This window comes from Diadema setosum, chromosome 19, assembly GCF_964275005.1.
Source record: "Diadema setosum chromosome 19, eeDiaSeto1, whole genome shotgun sequence".
Lineage (NCBI taxonomy): Eukaryota > Metazoa > Echinodermata > Echinoidea > Diadematoida > Diadematidae > Diadema > Diadema setosum.
In genome coordinates, this window is record NC_092703.1 from 8,618,958 (window position 1) to 8,645,332 (window position 26,375).

The 26,375-nt window shown below is 39.9% G+C and overlaps 1 protein-coding gene across 1 annotated transcript in view; it reads left to right on the forward strand.

Annotated features, from left to right (window-relative positions):
- Nucleotides 1–16,678, forward strand: part of LOC140242978 (uncharacterized) — a 37,134-nt gene extending 20,456 nt beyond the window's left edge. Inside the window, exons 2-7 of the mRNA XM_072322720.1 lie at nucleotides 1,972–2,759; nucleotides 4,004–4,143; nucleotides 6,745–6,979; nucleotides 13,837–14,655; nucleotides 15,434–15,548; nucleotides 16,277–16,678. Coding sequence (XP_072178821.1) covers nucleotides 1,972–2,759; nucleotides 4,004–4,143; nucleotides 6,745–6,979; nucleotides 13,837–14,655; nucleotides 15,434–15,548; nucleotides 16,277–16,678 — 2,499 coding nt within the window. The remainder of the gene's footprint in view (nucleotides 1–1,971; nucleotides 2,760–4,003; nucleotides 4,144–6,744; nucleotides 6,980–13,836; nucleotides 14,656–15,433; nucleotides 15,549–16,276) is intronic.
- The last annotated feature ends 9,697 nt before the right edge of the window (nucleotides 16,679–26,375 follow it).

Below are 26,375 nucleotides of genomic sequence, written 5' to 3' on the forward strand. Positions count from 1 at the left end.
AGAGTTAAAGATAAAAACTACCAATGCAAAAATTTGAACCAGTACAATCAATGTTAATAAGTATTGTTAAATTTACAAAATGTGAACAACAGTAATAATTAAAATATTTCCAGACTAAACCATATACCAATACAGTTATGGTTTGTAAAGAGAAATAGTGATATCTCCTTAAATTTTAGATTGTGTTGCAAAAATTGTATATGGTAGGATGTTTTGTGATACAACTGACCTACAAATATGCATCAAATGTGATATCTTGAATAAATTAATTGCACAGTTGCCAATTTCCAATATGCCGACTCCAGTAATTAATTCTTGAAAGTTTAATGCCCTCATATGTGATAATTTACTGAAAACTTAACTGAAGAATGGGCAAGTTACTTTGTGAGATTCAAAGAAAAAAGTAAATGCACTCAGAATGATGGTAAATCATTTGATAGACTAAAACATGTGGTATGGTGTATCATGATAGAGGCATCAATTTTTCTACTCCATTTTCTTGCGTCATTCAAACTAATTCAGCTGATTAGATAGTAAGTGGCAAGATTCAATGTTCAGAGGAAAAAAACAAATCTTCTTCCAAACAAGGAAGATTTGCTCAAAAAAGGTTGCAATAGATATTCCTTTTCATTTGATAAATAGAGCCAAAGGCTATTTGCCCATTAGGCAATGGTGGCCGCCATGTTGTCTTGTTTTTGTATCTGGGTCACTAAGGTGAAACATTGCTCTGTGATGTCATAGATGCCGTGGCTACAGACATACACTGTATATGAAAGGAATATATGATGTCATCAAGACCATTGCCATTCTTAACCCAGTTGCTGGTATGACGTATCAGTGCTCTCCCAGCCCACATGATATTCCAGAAGAGCCCATCCAAATACATTGTTTTGTTTTTTCCTCTTTTCTTTCTTATGATGGTCTGTTGTGGTGGTTGAGGGGTGGGGCGGTAGAAGAGTAACCTCGATACGTCAGAGCAATCTCTATACGTCACACTACACGGTCACACATCATTTCACTTTTGATCTTGTTTTCAGGGTCGAGCCTTGTGTGCATCCTACTCTTGAGCAAACAGATACTATTGCCTGCCTCATTATACTCAGAGTCTCCACTCGTCTACCACAGCTTTTCAAACACATGTGGTTGCCGGGCAACACAATTTTTTTTTCATTCACTTCATGAAAGAAGATCACAATGCATACCATCTGGCATGCATCTACATACTTCCTCATTGATCGGTTTGTAGCTATTGTTTACTTGGCGACTGGTTGAAAGCATTGCATATTTTTATTACTGCCCTTAGTGTTGTGTGTTTATGTTTTGGTTTTCGCCTGCCTGGAGATAGCCAGCCAGCAGGGAACATCAAAACTGAAAGATGTCGAGCGACATATAATATTTCTCTCTGTCGCAGGACTCCAGATCAGACCATACTTGCTGGCTCTCCAGATTGCTTTGCGTTCGCTGATAGCATTGTATTTGACATTCGTTCAGGAATTTTTGTAGTGCGTTTTTATACACAGAGTCACAGGTTGGTATGATTTTATGTTGAAATAGGTCAATTTGGTGAAACATACATGTACAGGGTACGTGTATGTATATACAACTAGTGTACATTTCATGCATGACTGCATACAGTATGTCTCATGCAGTGTTTTGCTATGCGTCTGCTGCAAGGTGTCACCGAAAGCACTGTTCTGTTTGTCTTGTATGCAGAGGATTGTGATACTTTGAGTTGTAACGAAACTAAGGTAACATGAACAAGAAAAAAAGGTTGGTTTGTTTATGACTTTTTCTGAATGTCCATACGGTGGCATCCTTGTGCATTTGCAATGTCTGTTTCTGAAATACCAGTAGGCATATAATGCATAGATTTTTACAAATAGTGTGCATATGATATGATCATATTGTAGCAAAGAGTTGTTTGTGTTCTTGTAATGTTGTATTGTGTGCTTTTCTTTGAATGTCCTTCAGGAATACACCCTCTCCCTGTGCTCAGACAACCTTCATCAAGAGCGACTCAGCCCTCGCCTGCTCGACATGTTGGACGCGCAAATACCCCACCTGGAGTACCAGTCGGGTGCGGTGATTGAGCGCGCCAGTCCAGAGCACCTCGTGCTGCGTGGTAGCGATGAGAACATAGTGCGCGCACAGTCTCTCATCACCAGCCTGTCGGAGGCACGACAGCTGGCTAAGAAAGGCGTGTCGGAGAACTTGGTGGCACACAGTGCTGTCGCGCCCCTAGACTCATATGTGGACAGCAGGGTTCCACGTAGTGCCCCCAGAAGAGACTTCAGTGACTCGGTCGGTCGGTCAAACACAGACGAACCTGATGGTTTGCTCCATCGGGCCACGGACTCCAGTCATAGGAGACTGCTGAGGCGAGAGGGAGGAGCGGAGCTGCAGGAGAAGGCCATGCCAACGGAGGACTCGCCTGCACCGCCGAGGGACACGCCCCAGGACTCGGTCCAGGACACCATCGCTCTGATGCAGAAGCTGGGATACTCCCTGGAGAGCGTGGAGCAGGTGCTGGCCCAGGTCGGCGACCAGGCCTCCAGCAACGAGGTCCTCCAGAGGCTGCTCAGCCAGACTCCCTCCAAGGTCGCCGAGGAGGACGAGGAGGAACACAGTGCTGGGGAGGAGGCTGAAGTGGCCAGGTCTCCGGTATCCAGGGACGCCAGCGACGGTCCGATTCACTTGGACGACAAAGATGAAGACCCCTATCGCCCTGTCATCATCGATGGCAGCAACGTTGCCATGAGGTGGGTCTTATTTGTATTTTCCTTATAAATATGAAGAGGTGCACTCCATCTAGAGTTTAAAGGCATAATTTACCATTTGCACAAGAAACAAAAACCTAGCATTTGTGCTTCAAAATAGTTCTAAAATGTGAGTTAGGGATAGAAACAACCACTGTAAAAATTTGAATCCTTATAATCGATTTATTGTTAAATACACAAAATGTGAACAATAGTTATGATAAAAAATGTTTCCAGACTAAACCGTCCACAGTTATGGTTTAATGAGAAAAATACTGATATCTGTATATTTAAGGCTTTATTGCAAAACTTTTATATGGTAGGATGAATTGTGATACAACAAACCTACACATACATGCATCAAATGTGATATCTTGAACATTTTTAAAATCACTGCTCCCAAAGGTAAACTGGACCTTTAACACTACACTATATGCATCAAACATACAAAAAAAAAAAAAAAAAAAAAAAATCACACTGATGCTCACAAAGTGAGAACATGTCTGAAAGTCATCTGCCATCCTCAGTTTTGGGTCCTGGCAAATAGTGAAAGTGATTCTTTGTAATTGGTGCTTGAACAAGACATTGAATATAACCACTTGTATGTTTCCTTTTTTTCTGTATGAGCCAGTAATTTCACAATATTACTCGGAAACTAGGAAGTTCATAAAACAGAATTAGACTCTGCACTGGGCTGTCATGTACACATACACTGTATGTCTGACTCCTGGTCCATTAAGTGATTTTACTGCTGGATGCATGCTATTTCTTTCATTATAAGCAATCATGATTCTGTAATCAGAAATAAAACTGCAATTATTCTATCTGCAGCAAACATCTCATCTCATGTAAATAGGAAAATAGTTTTCGGCCACAATATATTGTTTGAGCTGAATCTAAATTACCACTAACCAGAAGGAAAAAAAAGATTGATCTGCATTGTACATTTCGTTTGGACGTTGGTTTCAGGATATATATTGTAGATGTTTGGTGAGACCGTTAGAAACACAGCCATTGGAATAATTATTTTAAAAAGGGTCAGCGGCTGCCAATACATAATGTGAGGGTGGATCTATCTCTGAATACACATAGCAAGCGAACTTTGTTGGACCTACTGTGTGCCTAAATTGTATTAGCCCCTACTCCCTCCTCCCCAAACGGCGGTTTGAGTACAGTACAATCGCTGAATGCCTCCGTCCTTTTGCAACTCATGTGTATCCTCGGTTCTACCCCTTCTCTTATGGCAGCTACGGCAACAAGAACGTCTTTGCCTGCAAGGGCATCGAAACGGTGGTGCTCTGGTTCCTAAACCGAAAACACAAAGTCATCTACGTCTTCGTTCCGAGCTGGCGGAAGGAGCAGTCCAAGCCGGAAACACCCATCCAAGGTAGGCCAGGAAGTGGCGGCGCTTGTCGTGACGTAGACATCCAGGATACATAGCAGGAATGTGCTGATTTGATGTGTGCACCATATGACATTTTTAAACGCTTCCGTTTAAGGGACAAGTCCACCTTCATAAACATAAGGATTGAGAGAATGCAGCAATATTAGTAGAACGCATCGGTGAAAGTTTGAGGAAAATTAGACAGTTTATGCAAAAGTTATGAATTTTTAAAATTTTTTTGTTGGAACTGCTGGATGAGGAGACTACTACAGTTTGTGATGTCATATGCGTACAACAGTATAAAGAAAATGTAAAGAAAATTTAACATATTTTCACTTTTTTTCGCATAATAAAAGAGCAATTGACTTGCCTCTTTCTAAAGGCAGGGGGAATAATATTACCCATAACATAATCATATGTCAGTAACAAGTCAAGGGAATGTGTACTTTTTTCAAAAGATGAAATTTTGTGAAATTCTCTTTATATTTTCCTTATATTGTTGTACTCATGTGACATCATACGCTGCAGTAGTCTTCTCATCCAGCGGTGATTGCACAAAAACTTCAAAAATTCATAATTTTTGAACAGATTGTCTGATTTTCCTCAAACTTTCAATGATGTGTTCTACTGATATTGCTACACATTCTCTCAATCCTTATGTTTATGAAGGTGACCTTGTCCTTTAAAGTTGAAACGTGGCATCAATTCCATCCCTCACAGGAATTGGAAGTATAGATACAGAATAATGACACAGTGCTACATGCATCTAAGATAACGTTGTACTTTTGGTATACGAGAAAGTGGGGGGGGGGTAGCAGTCTCCTTGTATCTCTTTTCAACAACTTAACCTCAATTTCAGTTTGTTTTGAGATGTCTCTTCCCCCCCCCCCCCCCCCCCCCCCCGCCCCCAGCCTACCATGTCGATTAGCCTGTTCATGTTCCCTTTAACTTGTGTGCTGGCATGGGTAGTGCTCAATGTAGAAAGTTTTTTGAAGGACATAAGTGACTTATCATTCTTTGACACAACCTGAACAGGAACAGTGAGAAAATCAGGCATGATTCAAACGACATTAAAGCTGTTGATAGTATACAGCATTTAATAGCAGGAGGTTGATAATGTCTGCTAGTTGTGTAAATGGCAGTTGAGCAGTGCCAGTTTTCATAGATGCCGTTGGTTCTCGTGCTTTGTGACCTACCCAAAGGCACTGAGCACTCTTTTGTGTGATCAGTTCTGCTTTCTGTGCTTCAAAAGTCTGATAGAAATTAGTCTGCACTGAATCAAAAAAATGGCCATAAAAACAAAATTTTTGTATGGCTGAAATGAGTCATTTTGTATACTGGTATCGATATGAATCCTGAGAATGATAAAGATTTGGTCTCAGTGTCTGTATTGTTAAACAATGGAAAGTAGCATAAAAACTGTTCTGCTTTAGTAGAGATATTATGAGCAGCTGCCTATCAAATCAGTTATTAATCAAAACGACCTCGCTTTCTCACTGTGTGTGTTTTTTTGTTTTTTTCTTTTTAATCTTCTGGCCTCTGTAGAGTTTTGAGACTTTACCTACGTTGATTCTCCTCGCATGAATGCCCAGACTTTATGGATAACTTCAGTTGTTTGTGTACAGGGAGTTCATGTGTGAGTTTTGGCAGTGCGCCAATATCACATCAGCACTAGGTCTGCCTCCTATGTTTGTTTGTACCTTGTAACTTCCTGTTGCATATTGCCAGGAGCATTTTTTTTTTTTCCAGTTCAACTTCCATCAATGGTACCAGGCACTATTAAGAGTGCCAGTGTAGGGATGTTTACTCATCGACAATGTTGAAGTCTCTTGAGATTAACATGACCCCAAGTCAAAAACCTTCAGCGGACATTAGTTCTACCTTCTTAATGGCTAAACCAAAAGAAAAATTGCAATCCAAGTCAGTAGATTATCATGTTTGTCATTTGTTTGGGAGACCATGGAATAAAACTCCAAGGTGAGACTATGTGCTCTTTAAACCATTGCCTCGAAAAGGGTATTAGATGATTTTTTTTTTTTTTTTTTTTTTGGTTTCCTCATTTTAAAACTTTCATGTGTTGATATATTCATTGCAAATTTGTCAGTGTTTGCATTTAGGGAAAGGTTGGATGGATTTGAATATCCTTGGTTGTTTTCTTTGGGAAATTTAATATTTTTGCTTGTTGAACACGACACGGCCACCTTCTAACCTCTAAAAATACTAATGAAAAGGCCATGCATGTAACAGATGTAATCACTGGGTTTGTCAATGCTATCCGTCTGACACTTGAGTTAAAATTAACTTATGTTAGACCAGAAATTTTCATGCACATGTATGTAACTTTCATGAGGAGCCACGATTTGCAACAGTAAAATGTATGCGAAATTTTTTGTCTGCACGATGCATTGAATACGAGTCCAATGCTGTACACCATTATGGTCGGCAGTCCACAAAAGTTTCATGCTATGAAAATGGCCGTCGGCTCCAACTTGGGAAAGTTTCATGTGGCAAATAATTCTGGTTTTACGGTGTAGGATGTATATGACTGCCACTATGACTGTATCAGTGATGCCAACTTCCTCCTCTCTAACTACCAAACCACAGATCAGGAGGTGCTAATCAAGCTGGAAAAGGCTCGGATATTGGTGTGGACACCGTCGAGAAGGGTCAAAGGTCGCCGCATGGTGTGCTATGACGACCGCTACATCCTGAACCTGGCCGTGGAGCTGGACGGCATTGTGGTGTCCAACGACACCTTCCGCGACCTGAGCGGCGAAAAGCCCGAGTACCAGAAGGTGGTAGAGGAGCGGCTTCTCATGTACACCTTTGCCGGGAACAAGTGAGTGACTCTAAACCTTAGTCCGTGATTTCAGTCCAGGATTTGAAGGGTTCAAGACATTTCTCAATTCCTTTAAAGGGATGGTACAGTATTGGTGGAGATGAGAATTGGGCTTTTAACTTTTTGCGAGAAACCAAGAAAACACTTGCGATGTAGTACAGAGCATACCATTATAAGAGAAATTCAAAGTTTATTTGATGATAATCGGGTTTAGAATGACTGAAACATTAAAAAACAAAGTAAAACAAAGCGATCGTAATGAAGTGTGGGTCCCACACTTTATTAGAATTGCTCTTTTTTGGATATCTCAGCCATTTCAAAACAATTTTCATCAAATAAATGTTGAACTCCTCATAGAATTACATGCTCTTTCATATTTCATAAGAGGTTTCTCATTATACCAAAAAATGTTGGAAACCTGAAATTAGGTCTCAACCAAAACTGTATGATCCCTTTAAAGCCTCAGTTTGTGATGTGAGATTTTTTTTTTTTACTGATTTTTATTTATTTTTATTTAGATTTTTCCTTTGTTGTGCAGAGAAATCTGTAGTACAGTGAATGATGGAACTAAGGTGATGTAGCTATCATTACTAGGCCTTCCCAAATATCTGAGATATTTTTCTTACCAGTATGCATGCAAAAGCAGATTTATAAAACTGATCATACAGCCCTATCTCACTTCAAACTGTCACTACTCTGCACCTAGGAATGAGAGTAGTAATTTGATTTGATTTGATTGCTAGTTGTGTTGTCCAGTCAACTGAAGATGAATAATATAGCCCTTTTTGAAATAAAAAGTTATTGTAGCACTTGTTTTCCAATATGTCTGCCATGTCAGACAGTTATCACAGTTTGATAAAAGAACCGCCAATCCTCATCTGGTGGTGAATCATAAATCCTTAGCTTCAAAATATTTTGTAAAGAGGGCAATTCCCTGTATTGCATGAACTGTATGAGTAATCACTCGGTGTTGCCAATTTGCCGATGATGAAATACATACCAGTCAACGTGAGGGGGCAAGTGCGCAGACGTGTCCCTGACATTTACTCATTGCCAAGTATGTGCAATGCCAAATCGTATTACAGTGTGGTTGCAGTGTGCCGGAAGTAGGCGTTCGTTTATTCGTCAGGCCCTGGGGAATATTTCTCCTTTTGCTGCCAACATGATCAAGATGTCGTTGTTAAATAGGCGTAGCTCCCTCTGTATTTGCTTGCATCTCTTGTATCTAAGAAAAAGATTCAATGGACCTCGTTAAATTCATTAAAAAACAGTGCATGCACAAAATTGAAGAGAAAGAAGAGCAGTACATCTTCTGAAATGTATGAGCAATGTAAGAAGATATAGAAGAGTCTGCTGTGTAAACAAACAATTAATTATGAATGAAATTAATTAAATAGTTATTACATAAAGAGCTGAAATGAAAGATCATATCTTTTTTTAAACTCTACCAAATGAAACACTGAGGATGAATGATTGATGGGGGGGGGAGGTGATGGGCTTTTCTTGGTCTTGATTTCACGGCTCACCGTCGCAAGCTGAGTCGAGACCGGCCTTGGCGTGGCGATCCGACTCCTTGCGTGTTGTCCTACAGTGGGGAGATATCTCCTCCTTCACTCTCTCTGTAGCCCTTCTACAGGGACGGACAGATTGTTGTATTGATAGAGCTTTCAATCTCAAGCGATCCGCACAAAGTGGCTCGTGGTTGCTTCTTAGCGTTAAGGCTATTCTCATAACAGGAAGTAGCGGAAGTTAGGAAGAAGACCGTTTATAAATTGCTTGGTGGCTCGGGCTGTCTCACAAAAGACGGGAAAAGGTAGTACTGCAATCTGCCTGATTACAGCAGCAATGTACACATTTTACATGTAGCCCTTTGGTCCAACAAATATAGTTGATGTGCAGTGTGTCGGTCATTAACCGTGAAAAAGAATTTTGCAACAAATAGCACTCCTACACCCCCCCCCCCCTTTCGTCACTGTGTTAGAAGATGTCAGTTATCATCAAAGAAAATGCCAAACAGAATTGAAGTTTTGTGTAAGTGAAATGCCTCTGCCTGTGTGGTTTACATGCGTTTGTGCATCATTGTTTTTGTCTGCGGATAAAGGTGAGATAAATTCCCCATTGTACAACATGTAGACTGGCAGAACAAACAACATGAAAACCCATTGCGGATACAAAAAGGAAGCTCTTTTACACGTGTGTGGTCCATGATAGCAAAGGATCTTCAGGAAATATTGTTCCTACAAGCTTTTCCTGTGGATGTGTGGCTGACGCGTGAAAAAAAAAATCATCTTGTATAATGTAAACTTGTGCTGAAGTGTACAGAGCCAGACGAAAATTCCTAGTATTTTACAGCAATCAATGACCAAAGTTTCAATTTCACAGCAGTCAATGACCAAAGTTAAAGAGTGATGCTCAAATAAATGATAACCCATATTGTACATTGTGTAGAAAGATGATGTTTTCAAGTCTCTTCTACCACCTGTCAACTACATGTTTTCCTGTTTCGTAGGAATATTCTTCTTCTTTCAGAAGTTACGAAGCTTTTATTCAACCTCACCTCCCTGTTTGTGTGTGAATTTCTTTGCAGGTGTGTGTGTGTGTGTGTGTGTGTGTGTTTGTGCATTAAGGAGCCATATTTTAGCAACATTTTTCCCATGTATGCATATTAAATATCAGGGTTTGCAGATGTGCATACTAAATTGTGCACACGTACCTTTCATTATAAACTAGCAAAGAAAACCAATGAAAAACAGGCAAACATAGGGAACAAGCAAACAAATGAACAGACAAACAAAAACCCTAACCGAGCAAACCCTGGGTTGAGGTTCCTGGTTTTCCCAATTCTTGGTTGGGGAGGATTAGTCGTGGAATGAGATTACACTTCTTGACCAAATCCTGGTGCTGTGGTGTGGAGCTTACCTGCTCTGGAGGCCACTTAGGTGATACATGTATAATCACCAGATATTTACCAAATAATGTCCAGTGCTCATAACACAAGAGTATCTCTTACAGATTCCAGGTGCGCACTTTCCATGTCCCAACAGAAAACTGTTTCCTGCATGTCACAGTGCATGTAGTTTCTCTTTGATCGAATAGCCCAACAGGGCATTTCTGTGTATATGATATATTTTTTTCTTGTGAAACTGGTATCAAGGATGTGAAACACAAGAGTATCCCATGTACAGATTCCAAATACGTACTTTTATCATCTTATTATTATCATTATTATTATTACAATAATAATAATAATAATAATAATAATGATAATTATAATAATAATAATTGTTATTATTATTATTATTGTTATTATTATTATTATTATTATTATTATTATTATTATTATTATCATTACTACTACTATTATTGTTATTATTATTATTATTATTATTATTATTATTATTATTATTATTATTATTATTATTATTATTATCATTATTAATATTATTATTATTTAATTTCAAAGAACAAGCAGTTGTTGCATTTTCAAAGACTAGATTTTACAATGACAGGGCAGAGTTTTGTCAAAGATATGCAACGCTCAGGAGCAGATGTTGATCAAAACAAGGCAAAAATGAGAAGGAGAGCAAGGATTATCTGCCTCACCCCCCCCCCCCCAGTGCCCGCTTGCTGCCCAAGTCAGTTTCGAGAAGTTCCATTACTTCCCCTTTTGTTTTTGAACAATGGGTGTGAAGGGGCGGAGGAAATTGAGCATTCTCTTTTGCTGGCGAGCTTAATCCCCACCCAGACTGTACCTGTACTTCCTCTTAGCATCTTCAGTGCATATGTACATGTACATCACTCTTTATTGATATCTGAGATTGCCTTAGTCCCATCTATTCCACCTATATTTGCTATATTTAAAGTTTTGGGAGTTTTATTTAGTACATGATGCAACTCTAAAACGCCACATTGATCGCCTGTTCTGCTAGGGTATTTCAAAATCTTTACACGTTTGTCTCTGTACTCGAATGGATTTTCTTCCAGTTCCCTGATGCACAATCGGCTTTATGCAAGGTATTCACATGAAAAGAAAGGCATTATGCATTGTTCTGCTCACATGCATCCGAGAAGGATCATGAAATAGTGTCACTATTTTTGTGCCGGGAAAGGGGGAGGGGGAAGAAGGTCAAATGTGGTCTCTTAGCGCAGTTTGTGATTAAGCTAAAAGAAAGAAAGAAAGAACGTTAAAAGGGTATGCCTTGTGATATAAGAGTATGCCTGAGCATATGCAATCTGTACTCAAATCAAGTAGCCAGTGTTTACCAGACATCCTCCTAAAATGTGTACTGCCTACGCACTCCTCGAGTTTCTATTCTGAGTGAATACATTAATGATAACATCATGCCGTGTGTTATCACACGGTCCAATTTTCCGCTAAATGTCATCTCTAGATCTAACAATAGACGTCTGATGTTAATTTGCGTCACAGTTGCGGATCTAATTTTCATTTTAATGCTAACAGTGAGCTATGACAGTGTTCCTTGCTGTGCCAGAAAAAAACAACAACAACAACAACCCACAAACAATCAAACAAACATTTTGTCTGAGTAGTGTAGGTGTTTCAACAGTGTTGATAAATGGTATGCCATTGATTGTGGTTATACCTTTAATTTGCAGATTGTTATTACAGTAAATATTTTTGGAATTAATTTTTCTATAACACCCCCACCTTTTGGACCTATATATATAAAGACCCACGGCCATTTTTGGCACTGTGCAAGAAGTGAAGTCATCTTCTCAACTCACTAGAATCATGTGAAGTGGAAAGAAGCACGTTACGTCTTCTGGAGCTCAAGACATCTTTTTTTTTTTATGGGGGGGGGGGTGTAGGGGTGTTGGGAGATGGGGGGAGCTAAAGAGGGGAGCCAGGGGACGGTGGGAACATTCATGTGACCAAGTAGACCTACAGATGTTGCAATCGTCATATTTTTTTGTTCTGTTGTAGTCATGCTCTAGATTCTATGTATATGCGGGCAGGTACTTGTGCATTGAGTACCATGGGCTGTGTGTAATATGCACCTGTTTGCACAGTACCCTACCACTGTGGTGGAAAACCATGCTCAGTGTGCTGTGAATGCCATCTATAATATGGGTCTGTGGGAAAGTAGGATAAAAAAGGGATAGGGCTTTGGAAAACAACAAGCGAAGATGGGTTTGCCCTTCACGGCCTTTGTGCCCGTGCTTCAGTAGGTACTCAAAGAGGCCACTTCAGTAGCCTCCTTACGAGTGCTCGATGCGCTGGTGGGATCAAGTCACTCTGAGAGACTGTGCTCGGAGTAACGTCTGATTTCTGCCATTTTGTTATTTGAGAAAGAGCGTCTAGTGCTTTACAGTGTTTGTCATGTACACAGTGAGTGTCAGAAATGATTGTGAGAGCCATTTGAGCGCGTGAGGGTCCTTGGCACTGTAGGAAAAGAGAAGTTCATCGTTTAATCATTTTCAAGTTTGTTAAACCAAAGAGTGAAACTAGCAAGATTCAACAAATTGTCGGCATATATCCAGTGCATTTCCTGTTTCTATGCATTCCCCGAGGAAAAAAAAAAGTATCACAGTCTCACAATTTTTATCGTACATGTATGTAGTATTTGAAATTAGGCTATGATGTCACAGAAATGGAAGCAAGAATGCAGGGCTAAAAGCAGATTTTGTGAACCCTGAACGGGTCCTAAATTTCTCAGTTCTCCTCGCTTGTGTTCTTGTCAAACACAGTGAAGTGGACAGTGACAAGGGTCTGAAATGCTAAGACTACTGCCAGACAGGAGTTCAAAGTCCACAGCTAAGGCGCAGTATAGGCTGTGCAGTACAGGGGCTTTTTTCTGCAAGTGCACTGAAATAGGGGAGTTCCCCTTTATTTTTGCACAGCACTGCCTAGGCTTCCAAATAGTTGCATTGTTGTGCTGTCCTTTGCATGTTTGGGGTGTCTTGCACATGCACAATTGATTCGGTACACGTGTAGGCCATGCCCCTTACTACACGAGTAAAATTGCACAGTATCAAATATGGTGACACACACTCTCACACAGACACACCTAATCTTTTACACTCTTCCCAAAGAGAGCTGGGGAAACTATGTTAAAGGTGAAAGTGCTGACATATTGCACTATAGAGATAGTCTGACTGAATCAGTTTGAATCATCCACTGATGAAGTGATTAAATGACAATTGATTGATTCAATCGATTCACGTCTTCCCAGATGTCATATTGATGAAATTTTGATCTTGTTGTCATGAGAGCAGATTTCGGAAAAGATGTATGAACATGATTTTCAGAATCCTTTCTTTTTTTTCTTCTCTTTTTTTTCACATTTCTGATAGCTAAGGACCAATTTATGCAGATTAAAAAAAACAAACACTTATACAACAACACTAATCATGTGATTTCTTTTAACATGATCTCTAAGATTGCAAATATTTTTGTTCCTTTTCTTTTTATTTTCTATTGCTGTAGATACGCCCTTCATTTATTTGATGTTAGCCTCTGTTGTTCCTCTGCACTGAAAATATCCTCTTCTTCTGTTGTAAATAAGTTATAATTTTTAGTGTAACATCTGTTGTTTTATGTTGTCAGGGACTCCCTGAAAAAACAGCCCTGAGGTTGGCAATGAGTCTTTTTTTTAAAACCATATTTCAAACAAAGAAACAAACAGGCAATTCTCATTTTAACTTTGTTGGCCGAAGGAAAATAAGAAATAACGGTGCTCTGCCACAAAGGCAGAAAAAAAAAATGATACAACTTCGAAGTGCAGAATAATAATAATAAAATATGGTCTGAGTATAGTGCTTCTTGTCATGTTTTGTGTAAGTCTCAGTATAAAGCATGCTGATTCATTTTTGACTGCATTGACCTTGTGTTGCAGGTTTATGCCGCCTGATGACCCATTGGGCAGGCATGGTCCTAGCCTCGAGAACTTCTTGCGCAAGACACCCGCCAAGCCAACCCACCAGATGCAGCCGTGCCCCTACGGCAAGAAGTGCACCTACGGCAACAAGTGCAAGTACAGCCATCCCGAGCGCACTCGGAGCCATAGACCCACCAGTGAGGTCTTGATGGAGAAGGATCGCCTACGCAAGGAGCAGCAGGTCCGTGACGAGCTGCAGGCGAGGGCCATGGAGCAGAGCCACATGCCGTGGAAGGAGAACGGGGTCCTTAGTGGGAGCGGCACGGAGCTCCTGGGGAGTCTCCCTACCGATAGCACTCCACTCCACGAGGGTGCCACCACATTGCCCATGATGAATCCGCCCAGGCACACCTCGGGCACGAAGACTGTGCCCCTCATGGGATCGCAACGCTCCTCCACCGCTTCCCGGCCCCCCGGCCGGGAAGATGCCGCGAGATTCCGGCCCAGCCCCTCCCACCACCAGACGAACGGAATGGCCATGCCTCAGCCCCTCTCCTCCATGCCCACGCAGTGGTCCAACCAGAGGATACCGGCCTATCACCCGCGGCAACCGGCCGAGCAGCTGACCAACAGAGCCATGACCGCACCCCTCCCTCACTACCAGTCCTACCTGAACCACCCCCCACAACAGAAGATGAGGACGGCCCCTCTGCCTTCCCACCCTTCTCATGACTACTACAGCCACCAAGCCATCGGCCCATCAAAGCGCATCTCACTTCCATCCAACAAACATAGTCTCCCCCAACAGCTAATGCTAATGAGTCTCCAGGATTCAAAGTGAGCAACCTCCTGATTTTATTCTTTCTTCCCCCCCCCCCCCCCCCCCCGCTTCCTCTTTTTTTTTTTTCAATCTTGCACAACTTTGACTTGGAGACAGCTGTGCATTCTCGCCACCACACTCACATCATCAGGTTTTCTTGTTTTGTGTGTTTTCTTCTTTTCGTTACATAAAATGTTCCACTTAACCGGTATACCATCCACTTATCAGGAATAGCCAGTGAGTTTAGATTGATATCACATTAAAAGAAAATCTGTGACGACTTATTCCTCTATACATTGGCTACGATGGTGTTATACAGTCTCTGTGGGATTCCCTCATAGTGGCTCTACAGCATTATTGTACTTGTGAGCTTGGGCTCATTCTCAAGTGCTGCCGAGTCCATAACGAACAACTCTTATACTCCATATTAAGCGAAAGTAGCTTTGCTTGTCATGATGATAACCATGATATGGTCTTATTTTCCCAGGGTGAAAATAGAATAAAAAGAAAGTGCGAAAATTTCATAAGATTATTTGCATTGACCATCTCAAAGATCCAGCCATTAGTGTGTTTGCTTTTGTGTTTTTACCCCAGCATCGACACATACGCATTCCTTGTTGAGTCAAAATGTAGATAACTCAAGTAAACGTCTTTGCCTAGCATGTGAATCTGGTATTAAAAGGCTGATGGTGTATGCATGGCAACACAATAACTGTTGTGCTAAGAAATGAGCAAAACCATGCCACCCCAATGGCTGTTTGTGACACAAGTCTACCAACGTTCGTTGTCTTTCAGGAACCACCCCGTGGGCTACGAAGAGGAGAGGCACCATTCGTATCCTACCAGCAACCCGTACAGGTGGACGCAACCTCCACCCAGGCCAGCTATCTCGGGTGACTTCAACACCCAGGTGAGCACAAATCATCGAGAACTCTTTAAGAGTGGCGCCAACGTGTCATATTTTTTCTCACGAATTTGATGACAATATTTGGTTAATGTAATCATGTGTGAAGATGCTGAATAAATGGAGGGGAAAGAGAGAGAAGATGAATGTTTTAAAGGGATGGTACAGTATTGGTGGAGATGAGAATTAGGCTTTTAACTTTTTGCGAAATACCAAGAAAACACTTATGAAATAGTACAGAGCATACCTCTTTCAGAGGAATTCCAAGTTTATTTGATGAAAATCGGGTTTGGAATGACTGAAACATCCAAAAACAAGGTAAAACAAAGCGAATTGTAATAAAGTGTGGGTCCCACACTTTATTAGAATCGCTCTGTTTTGGATATCTCTGCCATATCAAAACCAATTTTTATCAAATAAATGTTGAATTCCTCATGGAATTACATGCTCTTTCATATTTCATAAGAGGTTTCTCATTATCTCACCAATAAATGTTAGAAACCTGAAATTAGGTCTCAACCAAAACTATTCTATCCCTTTAACAAGGAATAACATTCCATCTTGGCTAATTACAAGGGATATATCAGAAGCACCAGCAAGAAATAACAACAGGGAATGGGGGAATGAAATATCCTATATTTGGGATTTTTTAGCGTGCATAGTCAAATCATAGCTATGTGTTTTTGCACTGAGTCTTAAATTTCTATCATTCTCTTTATACATTTCATTTGCAGGCAGCTGTGAGTATGGCTGGGGAGGATGAAGGCTACTTTTCACCGCGTGCTGCTCACCCTCAGTCCCAGCCAAAGAGTTTCATGTATCCTTCCTCCTCCCCCTCGCCGGCGTCGTCCCCGTCCTCCGTGTGGGGCCCGGCCCTGCTGCCGGGCGGCGGGAACTCAGGAGGCCTCGGCCTCGGCCCCAGCAGCCTGGGGCTGGGGCCCAGTCACCAGGGGCGCGGTGGCCTCCTACAATCTACGGGTCCCCTGCAGACCTCGGAGGCTGCCCGATCCAGGGCATGGATGGGCTCTGAGTTGGGCCAGGAGCAGCTGCTGTCCTCCATTTTCCCCAGAGTGCCAGACGAGGACCCGAGCGGACTCTCAGACAGGTCATGGAATGAGTTCCAAGTCCGGCCATGACGAACAAGGGAGTGCTTAACTTCTTCAGTCTCATTGACATAATGTTTACATACAGAGTCAATAGGCTTGTAGGCCTCTGGACCGAAAGGGTTAAGGAGTGAATTCACCACAGTGAACAACATCATTAGGACAGTCAAGAGCATGGAGATACTTAATGCTATGCTAAAACTGCTGTCAAATCTGTACTTTTGTAAATGAGAAGTAAATCAGTGTGGTGCTGTCGCCTGTGACTTTGATTTACGCTTCATCTTTTGCCTTCAAAGTGCAAAAAGAAAAAAAAAACAACAACAACGAGTGTGAAATTTGTAGCGTAGAGTTGATATATGAGCGGCAGGGATCATGGTCCATATCCTGTTATTCCAAGGGTCTTATCTTTCAGGGCTAGAGTGTGTAAATGTGTATTAGAGCTGATGATACAGGCAACTTGCAGCCCTAATGGTAGTAACGGAATATAATCACAGCTATAAACCCTGTAGATAACACGTCAAACGATAAACAGACGTGTCCTCTGTCCCGAGGCACCACAGTTACCAATTCGAGTATGAAATCGATAAATTGGACGTTTCCCCCTCGACCCCACATAGCTTGTGATTGTGACGGTCTAGTAGGCTATCTGTGGGATTTGGATGCTGTTGCAACCTACGTAATCTGTGTGATGTATATTGAAGTACACAGCTCTCTATGCTGTATCGTATTTTGTTGTACTTCTTGGTTTGCACAAAGTAGCAGTGCCTAGAGAATGTAGCTCTATCTTGTTCAATCTCTATGGCTATCATGTAAAAAGAGAGTGCATTTTTTAAAGGGAATGATCATGTTTATAATGATTAAAGTAGGGTTGGGTGTGTTCATTATAATCCCAGGGAAGGGGAATGTTCCCCCTCCCCCTTTTTCTTTCCCACCTAAGCTGGATTAATTTCAACAAACTATGGAATAACCGTCTCTGCCAATCTTTCTTGACACAAGATGACTTGGTGGAGATATTACTCATCTTCCAATCAGTTGTCATGTTTTGCATTTTAAATGAAAAGAAAAAAAGACAAAGAAACAAACAAACATGACATCGACCATTAATGTCAGGCACATTCTCTCAGTGGTGTAGTGTAGCAAGTCTAGGCAGGAAAGGAAATTCTGTGGTTGCGTGTGTGTGATATTTTGCCCTTGATATTTTGCCCTTGATAACTGCTCAAACTTAAATGACTACTGGAAGGATTAAAAACTGTAACCTTCAATAATGTATGCAGATACGCAACTTGTTAGGTAAGCATGGAATGGAGCACCATGCCATAACTCCGTGGCCCTCAGTTTTTTCCCCCTTTTTTTTTTGTAATTTGCATGATCATCTCAGGTTAAAATCTGGCGGCCATCGCGGCATACTTTGTTACTGAAACCTGGGTGAAGCGAGAGTGAAACTAAAGCCTGTTGGCGGCATGTGCAGGTCATGGTGTACATAGCTTCCCAAGCACAGTATAAAGCACAGGCTAACCTTGGCCAGACATACATAGTTCAGTGTATTCGGTTATGTCGACTGCTACACTAGTGTGCCTTGCTCAGCTGAGCTGGCCTCAATGGTTGCTCTCCTCTCCTGCCTCCGTGCTACTTGTAATGCAGCTATTCTTCGAGACTGCCCTGTCCTCTCAGACTTAATAACAAAGCAATGAAAAAGCTATCCTTCCAAACCTGCACTTTTGTTCAAAGAAAGAAAGAAAAATAAAAAAAGCAAACCTAAGCAAAAAGGAAAGAAAGACAAAAAAAAAAAAAACACACAAAAAAACAGTCTTGCATTTCCTCGGCAATTTGTGTCCATGCGTTCTGCCATTCACCAACCTGAATGACATTGTTGATTGTAGACCCGTAGACATATTCACAGTGTTACCATTTTTACCAGTGATTATGACTGATTGTGATCTGAAAAGATTTTGGCCGTAAGCCCATAATGGACGATTCCTTGCGAGGTATTGTACAAAGTATTGTGGTTTTTACGAAAATTGTCAAGTACGCACAACGCAAGAATGCGGATGTTGGAATCGGTTGCAGTTTTTGTCGCATTTCTGTTTTTCCCCTTCCTCTTTGGCATGGACGGTTGCCCAGATTGGCAGACTGCAGTGTATATCGTTGCGTCAATGCTTTACTAACTCCCACCAACTTACACGCAAGTTGCGTGTAAGTTGGCGAGAGTTAATAGTAAAGCACTGCAGTATTCTCACGACCGGCACATGCATTGTATAGATAGCTGCCCTCCATGCTCCTTGGAGTATTATCGGCCATTTTGTGCAAGGGGATTTGCAGTTTTCACATGGTAACTTTAAGCCAGTGATTGTGCGGTCATGAGGTAGCATCGCGAACCTTTGCTGTAGATGTTCTCAGTGTGTAATCATCTAGTGGATAAGCATTATGTTTCTTTTACTGAACAGGCTTTGAGTATCCTTGGCGTGTTAAGTGCACGACACCACTACCGACAGAAAGATCTCTGGATATAGATCAGAAGAAGAGATATGAGGGGGGGGGGGGGCAGGGGAGTAGTTCTTATGTGTGCCTGTTTAAGTAGCATGATTGGCTGCTCTGTTTGGGGGGAACTGCTTTCAGTTTTCATGCCAAATTTGATCTCGTCTTTGCCATATCCTTGTTCTCTTTTTCTCTTCCTCTCTCTTGTTCTCTAATGTATTTCAATCATTTTGGCATCAATGCATAAAGAGTTTCACACTGTGAAGTCTAGACATGGAGCTAGCTACACTTTTTTGTACAATTATTCACAAATGACAATTTTTATTTTCTGAGCCTTGTTAAATGAACGATTGCCTGAGGTCACTTGCCCAGGTTAGATGGTTTAAACAAAACAACACTTGATAATGCTCTGAATAGGGTTATGTAATTCGTGCAGCCGCACATATTGAACCTGTCTCGTTTAAAGACGTGTCACGGCTAAAAAGGGCAGCTGTTATGTTTAGAGAAGTTCACTGCTCTGTGGAGAAAACAGGATATCGGTCTAAGGCCAAAGACGTGGTATCCGCTTTCATCCACGCCCCAGTCGTTACTCTCAGTCCTAAAAACTACTCTGCTTCTCTCGCTGCAACAATATGCAAGCTCTGTATGCCTTCACTGCTGTTCGGCTGTCTGTCCATCCCCGCAGTGCAGCGTGGGAAACTGATTTCACGGTACGGCGAATTAACTGGCTGCGTCACTTACACCCAACCCTCACGAGTGCCGATTGACGTCTCTCGGAAAAGCGGGGACCGGATGGGTGAAGGTTTATGCTGTGATTGATTAGCGTTTGTTACTCTTCACTTCGTTGAAAAGTTCAGGAGATATGTGTGACTGTGAGAGTGGGTGATGTGTGTATATTTTCCCTCTTATTTCAGTATGTATATAACCTCTGTAATATCCTGCACGTGATGCTGACATTCATTCATATTGCACTGCATCGTGAGGTCAGCCAAGTCAGTATTGGCATCAAACATGAAAATGTGTATAGTATCGGTACAATATACCGTACAGTATATTACTGTCAGATATGTAACAATACACAAATCTTCACATGTATATAGCTCGCTGTAGAATATAAGACAATTATACGTATGGACTTTTTTTGTCCAGTTTTTGTAATTCACCATCTTCCTATTGCATCCACTGTTAAATGAAGAATACAGAGGTTGTTTTTTTTTGTAATTGATATATATTTTGTGAGCTATTTGTGACATAATATCAGTAATGATATGTGAGACTGATAATGATGTATTGCATTGATTGCAAAAACAAATACCAAATTAAAAAAGTGAAATATGTCAAGTCCTATATTATATGATAAAAAGTGGTTTTTTTACATTATAAATGTTAACTTGTATGAAAGTTTAGTACCATGTTTTCATGGAGGAAACACTAGAAAGGAAAAGAAAAAATATCCATAATTTGTTTACAGGTGCCAGTGAATATAAGAATTGTAGGAGTTTAGAGATGTAAATATATCTGTTTCTGTTTCTCTTTTTTTTTGGTGGGATTATCATTGTTTATGCTTCTGTATTTTCTATGGTTATACATGCATAGTGCATACTGAGAGCACAGCCCATACAGATGCATCGTATTTCTGAAAATATGGTGAAAGGGTGCGACTTTTCTCCAGTTGTTGTTGTGTTTTTTGTGGGTGGATGTAACACATCAAGCAGCTGGAGTGCAGTACATGAGTGCATGGAGTAGCGAGTGCAGTACATGAGTGCATGGAGTAGCGAGTGCAGTACATGAGTGCATGGAGTAGCGAGTGCAGTACATGAGTGCATGGAGTAGCGAGTGCAGTACATGAGTGCAGGGAGTAGCGAGTGCAGTACATGAGTGCATGGAGTAGCGAGTGCAGTACATGAATGCATTTAGTCACGAATGCAGTACATGAATGCAGTTAGTTGCGAATGCAATACATGAATGCATGGAGTAGCAATGGAGAAGATCTGTTCTCTTTGTGTAATCTCACAGCACCACAAGCTCAGAAGAAGCGACCGTGTGCATTGTTCATTTGACTGTGATGACCTCAGAGTTACCACGTAACTCTTTATTTAAAGATATTATAACTTAATTCTTTTTTTATTTAATCTACATGTACTCATGCCTTGTATCCAAACCACCAAAGGCCAGATGGAAGAATAAGCATATGGTGGCTAATTATAATTTTATAATGATGTTTATTTTAATGTTGATATGTTAACTATAATGTTAATGGTTATTATAGTGTAATCCCATGTACACATATTTGTTGATAGACATCTAATATCAGAGGCATGCATGTATGTGTTGCTTTTTCTTCTTTTTTTAAGGTACTAGGAGAGTTGTAGTTATGTTCATATAATAGTGTGTGTTTACAGTAAGTCTGTGCATTATCAGAAATTATCGTATCATTATCATAAAATCACACTTCCTTGATCTAGCACTTACACTGAAAGGAATGTAATATCTGAAACTCTTTGTTTGTCCAAGTTGAGTTCTTGTTGATAACTTTTTGTGCCTGTGTGTACTTACGGATCAACTTTGCACCTCTGATGGGGCAAGGCATGAAAGAAGTGTGCAAGTTGATATACGTTCAGGATAGACTCGAGAAACCACTGAAATCATTACTAATGTAAGCACTGCTAGAGGCATGTGCTAGTCTTGATTTGAGTGGACATGATTTGATTTGATTTGATTTGATTTGATTTGATTTACTGTGTAAGCATGGTGGAATTCAATACCACATTTTTAATGCATCCATTGAAGCATGATGCACATCAGAGAAATTATAGACAAACATCATAATCTGAGCATAACAAACATTAGAACATGACATATTCTGCTCAGTCCCAAACACTGAATTTCCAGTTGTGTCAGCTTAGGATTGATTTTATTTGGCTAATGTGAACACATATTTGGTTTTACCAGCAAATGATGAATTACAAAAATAATCAGGCAGAGATGTATTGTGCTCACTTTCAGACCTGTACTTAAAATCAGTGAGGGTGCAATTACAAGGATTTTGTATTATTCATTAAACTGAAGTAACATAATGACTGTGTAATGCATATACCACTTGAGCCATATACTTCTCACAGAAGTAGCATGTTGTGTTAGATTTTAGGTTCCAGTGTTGATGTAGGTCTTCATTGGCTTTGTTCACTTCAGGTGTTAGACTGAGTGATTTTTTTTTCTCTCTCTTCGTTGTTGTTGTTGTTGTTGCTGTTCATTAACAGTAAGTTTGTCTTTATTTGTTCCTGAAGTTCTCCATGCCATGAATTCATTTCAAAAATGTGTAAATGAAACATTTTACTCCACCATATTATCATTTGCTGTTCTAGCTTTAGTTTTATTCATGGTTAGATTATAATCCATCATGTATTGTTATAGTTTTTGTATGATTATTTATGTTGTTGTCATTGTTACTTTACTTCTTGTTACATGTATTACCATATTCACTCTTGGACATTCTTGTTGTTTGCTGTGAAAATCTGTGTCCAGAATCTTTGAACAAACCAACAACAAACTGACAACTGCCTCTTGTAGAAGTCGACACTTCACTGCCCGAGCGTACATAATAAAACTAAACAAGATATAATGAGAAAGTTGAAAAATATTATATAAGTGATGACATTGATTTCTCTCGTTATACTTGTCTTTTCTCAGACACCATAGTCTTTAACAGAGCAGTCAGTCACTGCGTCCATAATTATAGAGTTGTTGCTAGGCTGTGCCAGCTTTATTTTTCCTAGAGAAAACCAGATTTGTTTCCCCCTTTGCAATACTCTTTTTCTTGGAGATGTAATACCTACACTTCGACACAGGAGAAATATGAAGTTTTATCATCTAGCAGTCGTCCTATAATGTGTTAAAGGGTGTATTCACTGTTTAAAAAAATAAAAAATAAAAAATAAAAGCTCAAATAGAGAAGAAAAAATCATTGTTTTTTTTTTCAATCTTAATAATCGTTCCTGAAAAGCCGTCGTGAGTCTGTACTCATGATCTTTTTTATATTTTTGTAAGTTACAGTGGTTGCATTAGAGCGACTATTGGATATAATATGACATATACCCTTGTGATAGTGTATGTGACGATTGTCAAATGTACGCATTATGGGGAAGCGATGGGGATGAGGTGAAAAGTATCCTTTTATTTTGAAAAGGGAAATGTGTGTGTGCCATTCAAAACTTATTGAAAGATGTTGCTATTCACAGGAACTGGTGAATAAAAAAAAAAAAAAACAGGAAAAGCAAATTATCAGTGTTGTGTTTTGTTTGTTTGTGTGTTTGTTTTTCATACTTCGATGCCGACTTGGACGTTACTGGAGTGATGTAAAGCGTCTTCGATTACATATGAAGAGTTTTATCGCTAAACGAGCTAAATCCACTTTTGTTAAGTTGATTTATTTGTAGAAAACGATAAGAAAATACAGGATATTTTTAATCATAACTTCTAGAATAGTCCTTGCTATGTTACAAGTGAGGTATTACTGGAAAGGTTTAATTTTGCTCTATCTGATGATGGACTTTACCGTGAAATGTTTAAAAATAGGTGCCAAGCTCATTTTGCAATAAAACTATTCATAGAGTTGGGAGGCTTTTGGTACAGACTCTGGGGGGTGTTTCATCAACGTTTGTCAGAGTTGTCAGCGCTGACAATCGCCATAGTAACAGTCAGTGACCAGAGCATCTCATCCAATCAAAACCAAGGATTTTGCTGAAATTGTCAGCACTGACAACTAGTTAGCGCTGACAAACGTTGATGAAACACCCCCCAGGAGTATGATGATAGTACATTGTATTGTGGCATACTATACCTCTTTAAAGGACAAGTCCACCTTCATATACATAAGGATTGAGAGAATGCAGCAATATTAGTAGAACACATCAGTGAAAATTTGAGGAAAATCAGACAATCCGTTCAAAAGTTCTGAATTTTTGAAGTATCTGCGCAGTCACTGCTGGATGAGAAGACTACTACAATGTATGATGTCACATGCGTACAACGATATAAAGAAAATAAAAAGAGAAGTTCATAAAACTACTTTTTGAATAAAGTGCACATTTCTTCGACTTGTTACTGACATATAGTAAGGGTAATATTATTCCCCCTGCCTTCTGAAAGAGAGAAGTTGAGCAGTGTTCTTTCGTTAGGCGAGAAAAATGGAAATATGTTGAATTTTCTTTATTCTTTCTTTATATCGTTGTACTCATGTGACATCACAAGCCATAGTAGTCTTCTCATCCAGTCGTGACTGAGCAGAAACTTCAAAAATTCATAACTTTTGAACGGATTGTCCGATTTTCCTCAAACTCTAACTGATGTGTTCTACTAATATTGCTGCATTCACTCAACCCACATGTCTATGAAGGTGAACTTGTCCTTTAATCTTGCCACTGTGATACATGCATTCAGGGAGAATAGACTGGTAAAAGCAAACAATGAATTACTGAGTATTAGAAAGGGGTGGAATGATGTTGAGACTTAATGTCAATAGTGTTGATGCATTATCAAAAAAAAAAAAAACCAAACAAACAAACAAAAAACACTCCTACATACATGCACATTCACCCACCTTGCATCACAGTAATTAGTTCAGACTTTTTTTTTTTTTTGATATGAGTCATATTTGTAGATTGGTAGATTGATTGGATGGATGAATGGAATGAATGAATGAATGAATGAATGAATGAATGAATGAATGAATGTATAAATGGATGGATGAATGAATGAATGAATGAATGGATGGATGAAAGAATGGATGAATGAATGAATGAATGGATGGATGAAAGAATGGATGAATGAATGAATGAATGAATGAATGAATGTATAAATGGATGGATGAAAGAATGGATGAATGAATGAATGAATGAATGAATGAATGAATGAATGAATGTATAAATGGATGGATGGATGAATGAATGAGTGAATGAATGTATATAGAAATGGATGGATGGATGAATGGATGAATGAGTGGATGGATGAATGAGTGAATGGATATTTGTCTGTGTATATATATATATATATGTGTGTGTGTGTGTGTGTGTGTGTGTGTGTGTACATGTGCTTTGTGTGTGGGGGGGGGGGGAGGAGGGAGAGAAGGAGCGAGCAAAATGGGAGGGGGGGGGGCGTTGTTGGGGGAGAGGAGATATTGGGAGATTGAGGGGGAAAAATACCACATGCCTGAATCTGTGACCTACAGTATAGATAGAGTCGTGTTCAGTTGATAAAAAACACTAACAAAAACGTCATTAGTAAAACCTAGTGAAAAAGAAACACAGAACAAATACAAACCAAATAAAAAGTCGTATTTTCCATTACAACACATCATTGGCGCCAAATGAAGACATTAAGAAATCCATGATATAATAACGCTCAATCACGCTCTGGACCAGAGACGAAAGCCTGTCAAGTGCCACGTGAACTTCCCTTCCTTTCAATGTAATCACTTTGATTCATAGGCAGATAATGTCACGTGATGCCACGCGAAAAAACAACAACACCAAAAACAAAACAAAACAAAACAAAACAAAACAAAACAAAACAAAACGAAACAAAAAACACAAACATAATGCTATTAATACGTGAATATTACCGTGTGCACGTAATCTATGATGTATACTGTATTCCTCACCACCACTTGAAATGAGGTAAGATGCACCAGTCAATATAAATGTATATTTTGTTCATGACCCTGTGTGTGTGTATGTGTATTTATATGTGTATGTAGTATACCTGTAAAATATGTGTATGTAATGTACATGTAAAATACAATAATTATGTATATGAATGGACGTATACATATGTATGTATGTATGTATGTATTTACGTATGCATGCATGCATGCATGCATGCATGCTTGCAGTTTAAGAAATACACATGCATTTATATACCAAACATATACACATACTAGTAACTTAAATGTCACGTGTAATTTTAAGCAATGGCGCAAAAGTCTGGTAAGAAATATGAAGGACAGTTAATCGTAGCCATATAACGTATGCCGCGGGGAAGACTAGATCTCAAAAGATTCAAAATTATGAGATCTAGGTGTTGCATTCACTTTGTCCATATCGGTGACTGCTGCCACGCTCAACCCCAAACTTTCCTCCACCCTTCCCACCCCCGCGCCCCTCCCCCAACTGAGAAAATAAGAAATGCAGGCATAAGTAAAACTTGAACGAAATACACCCTGAAGTTGTGCCGATAATTCATAACAGCATCGACCATG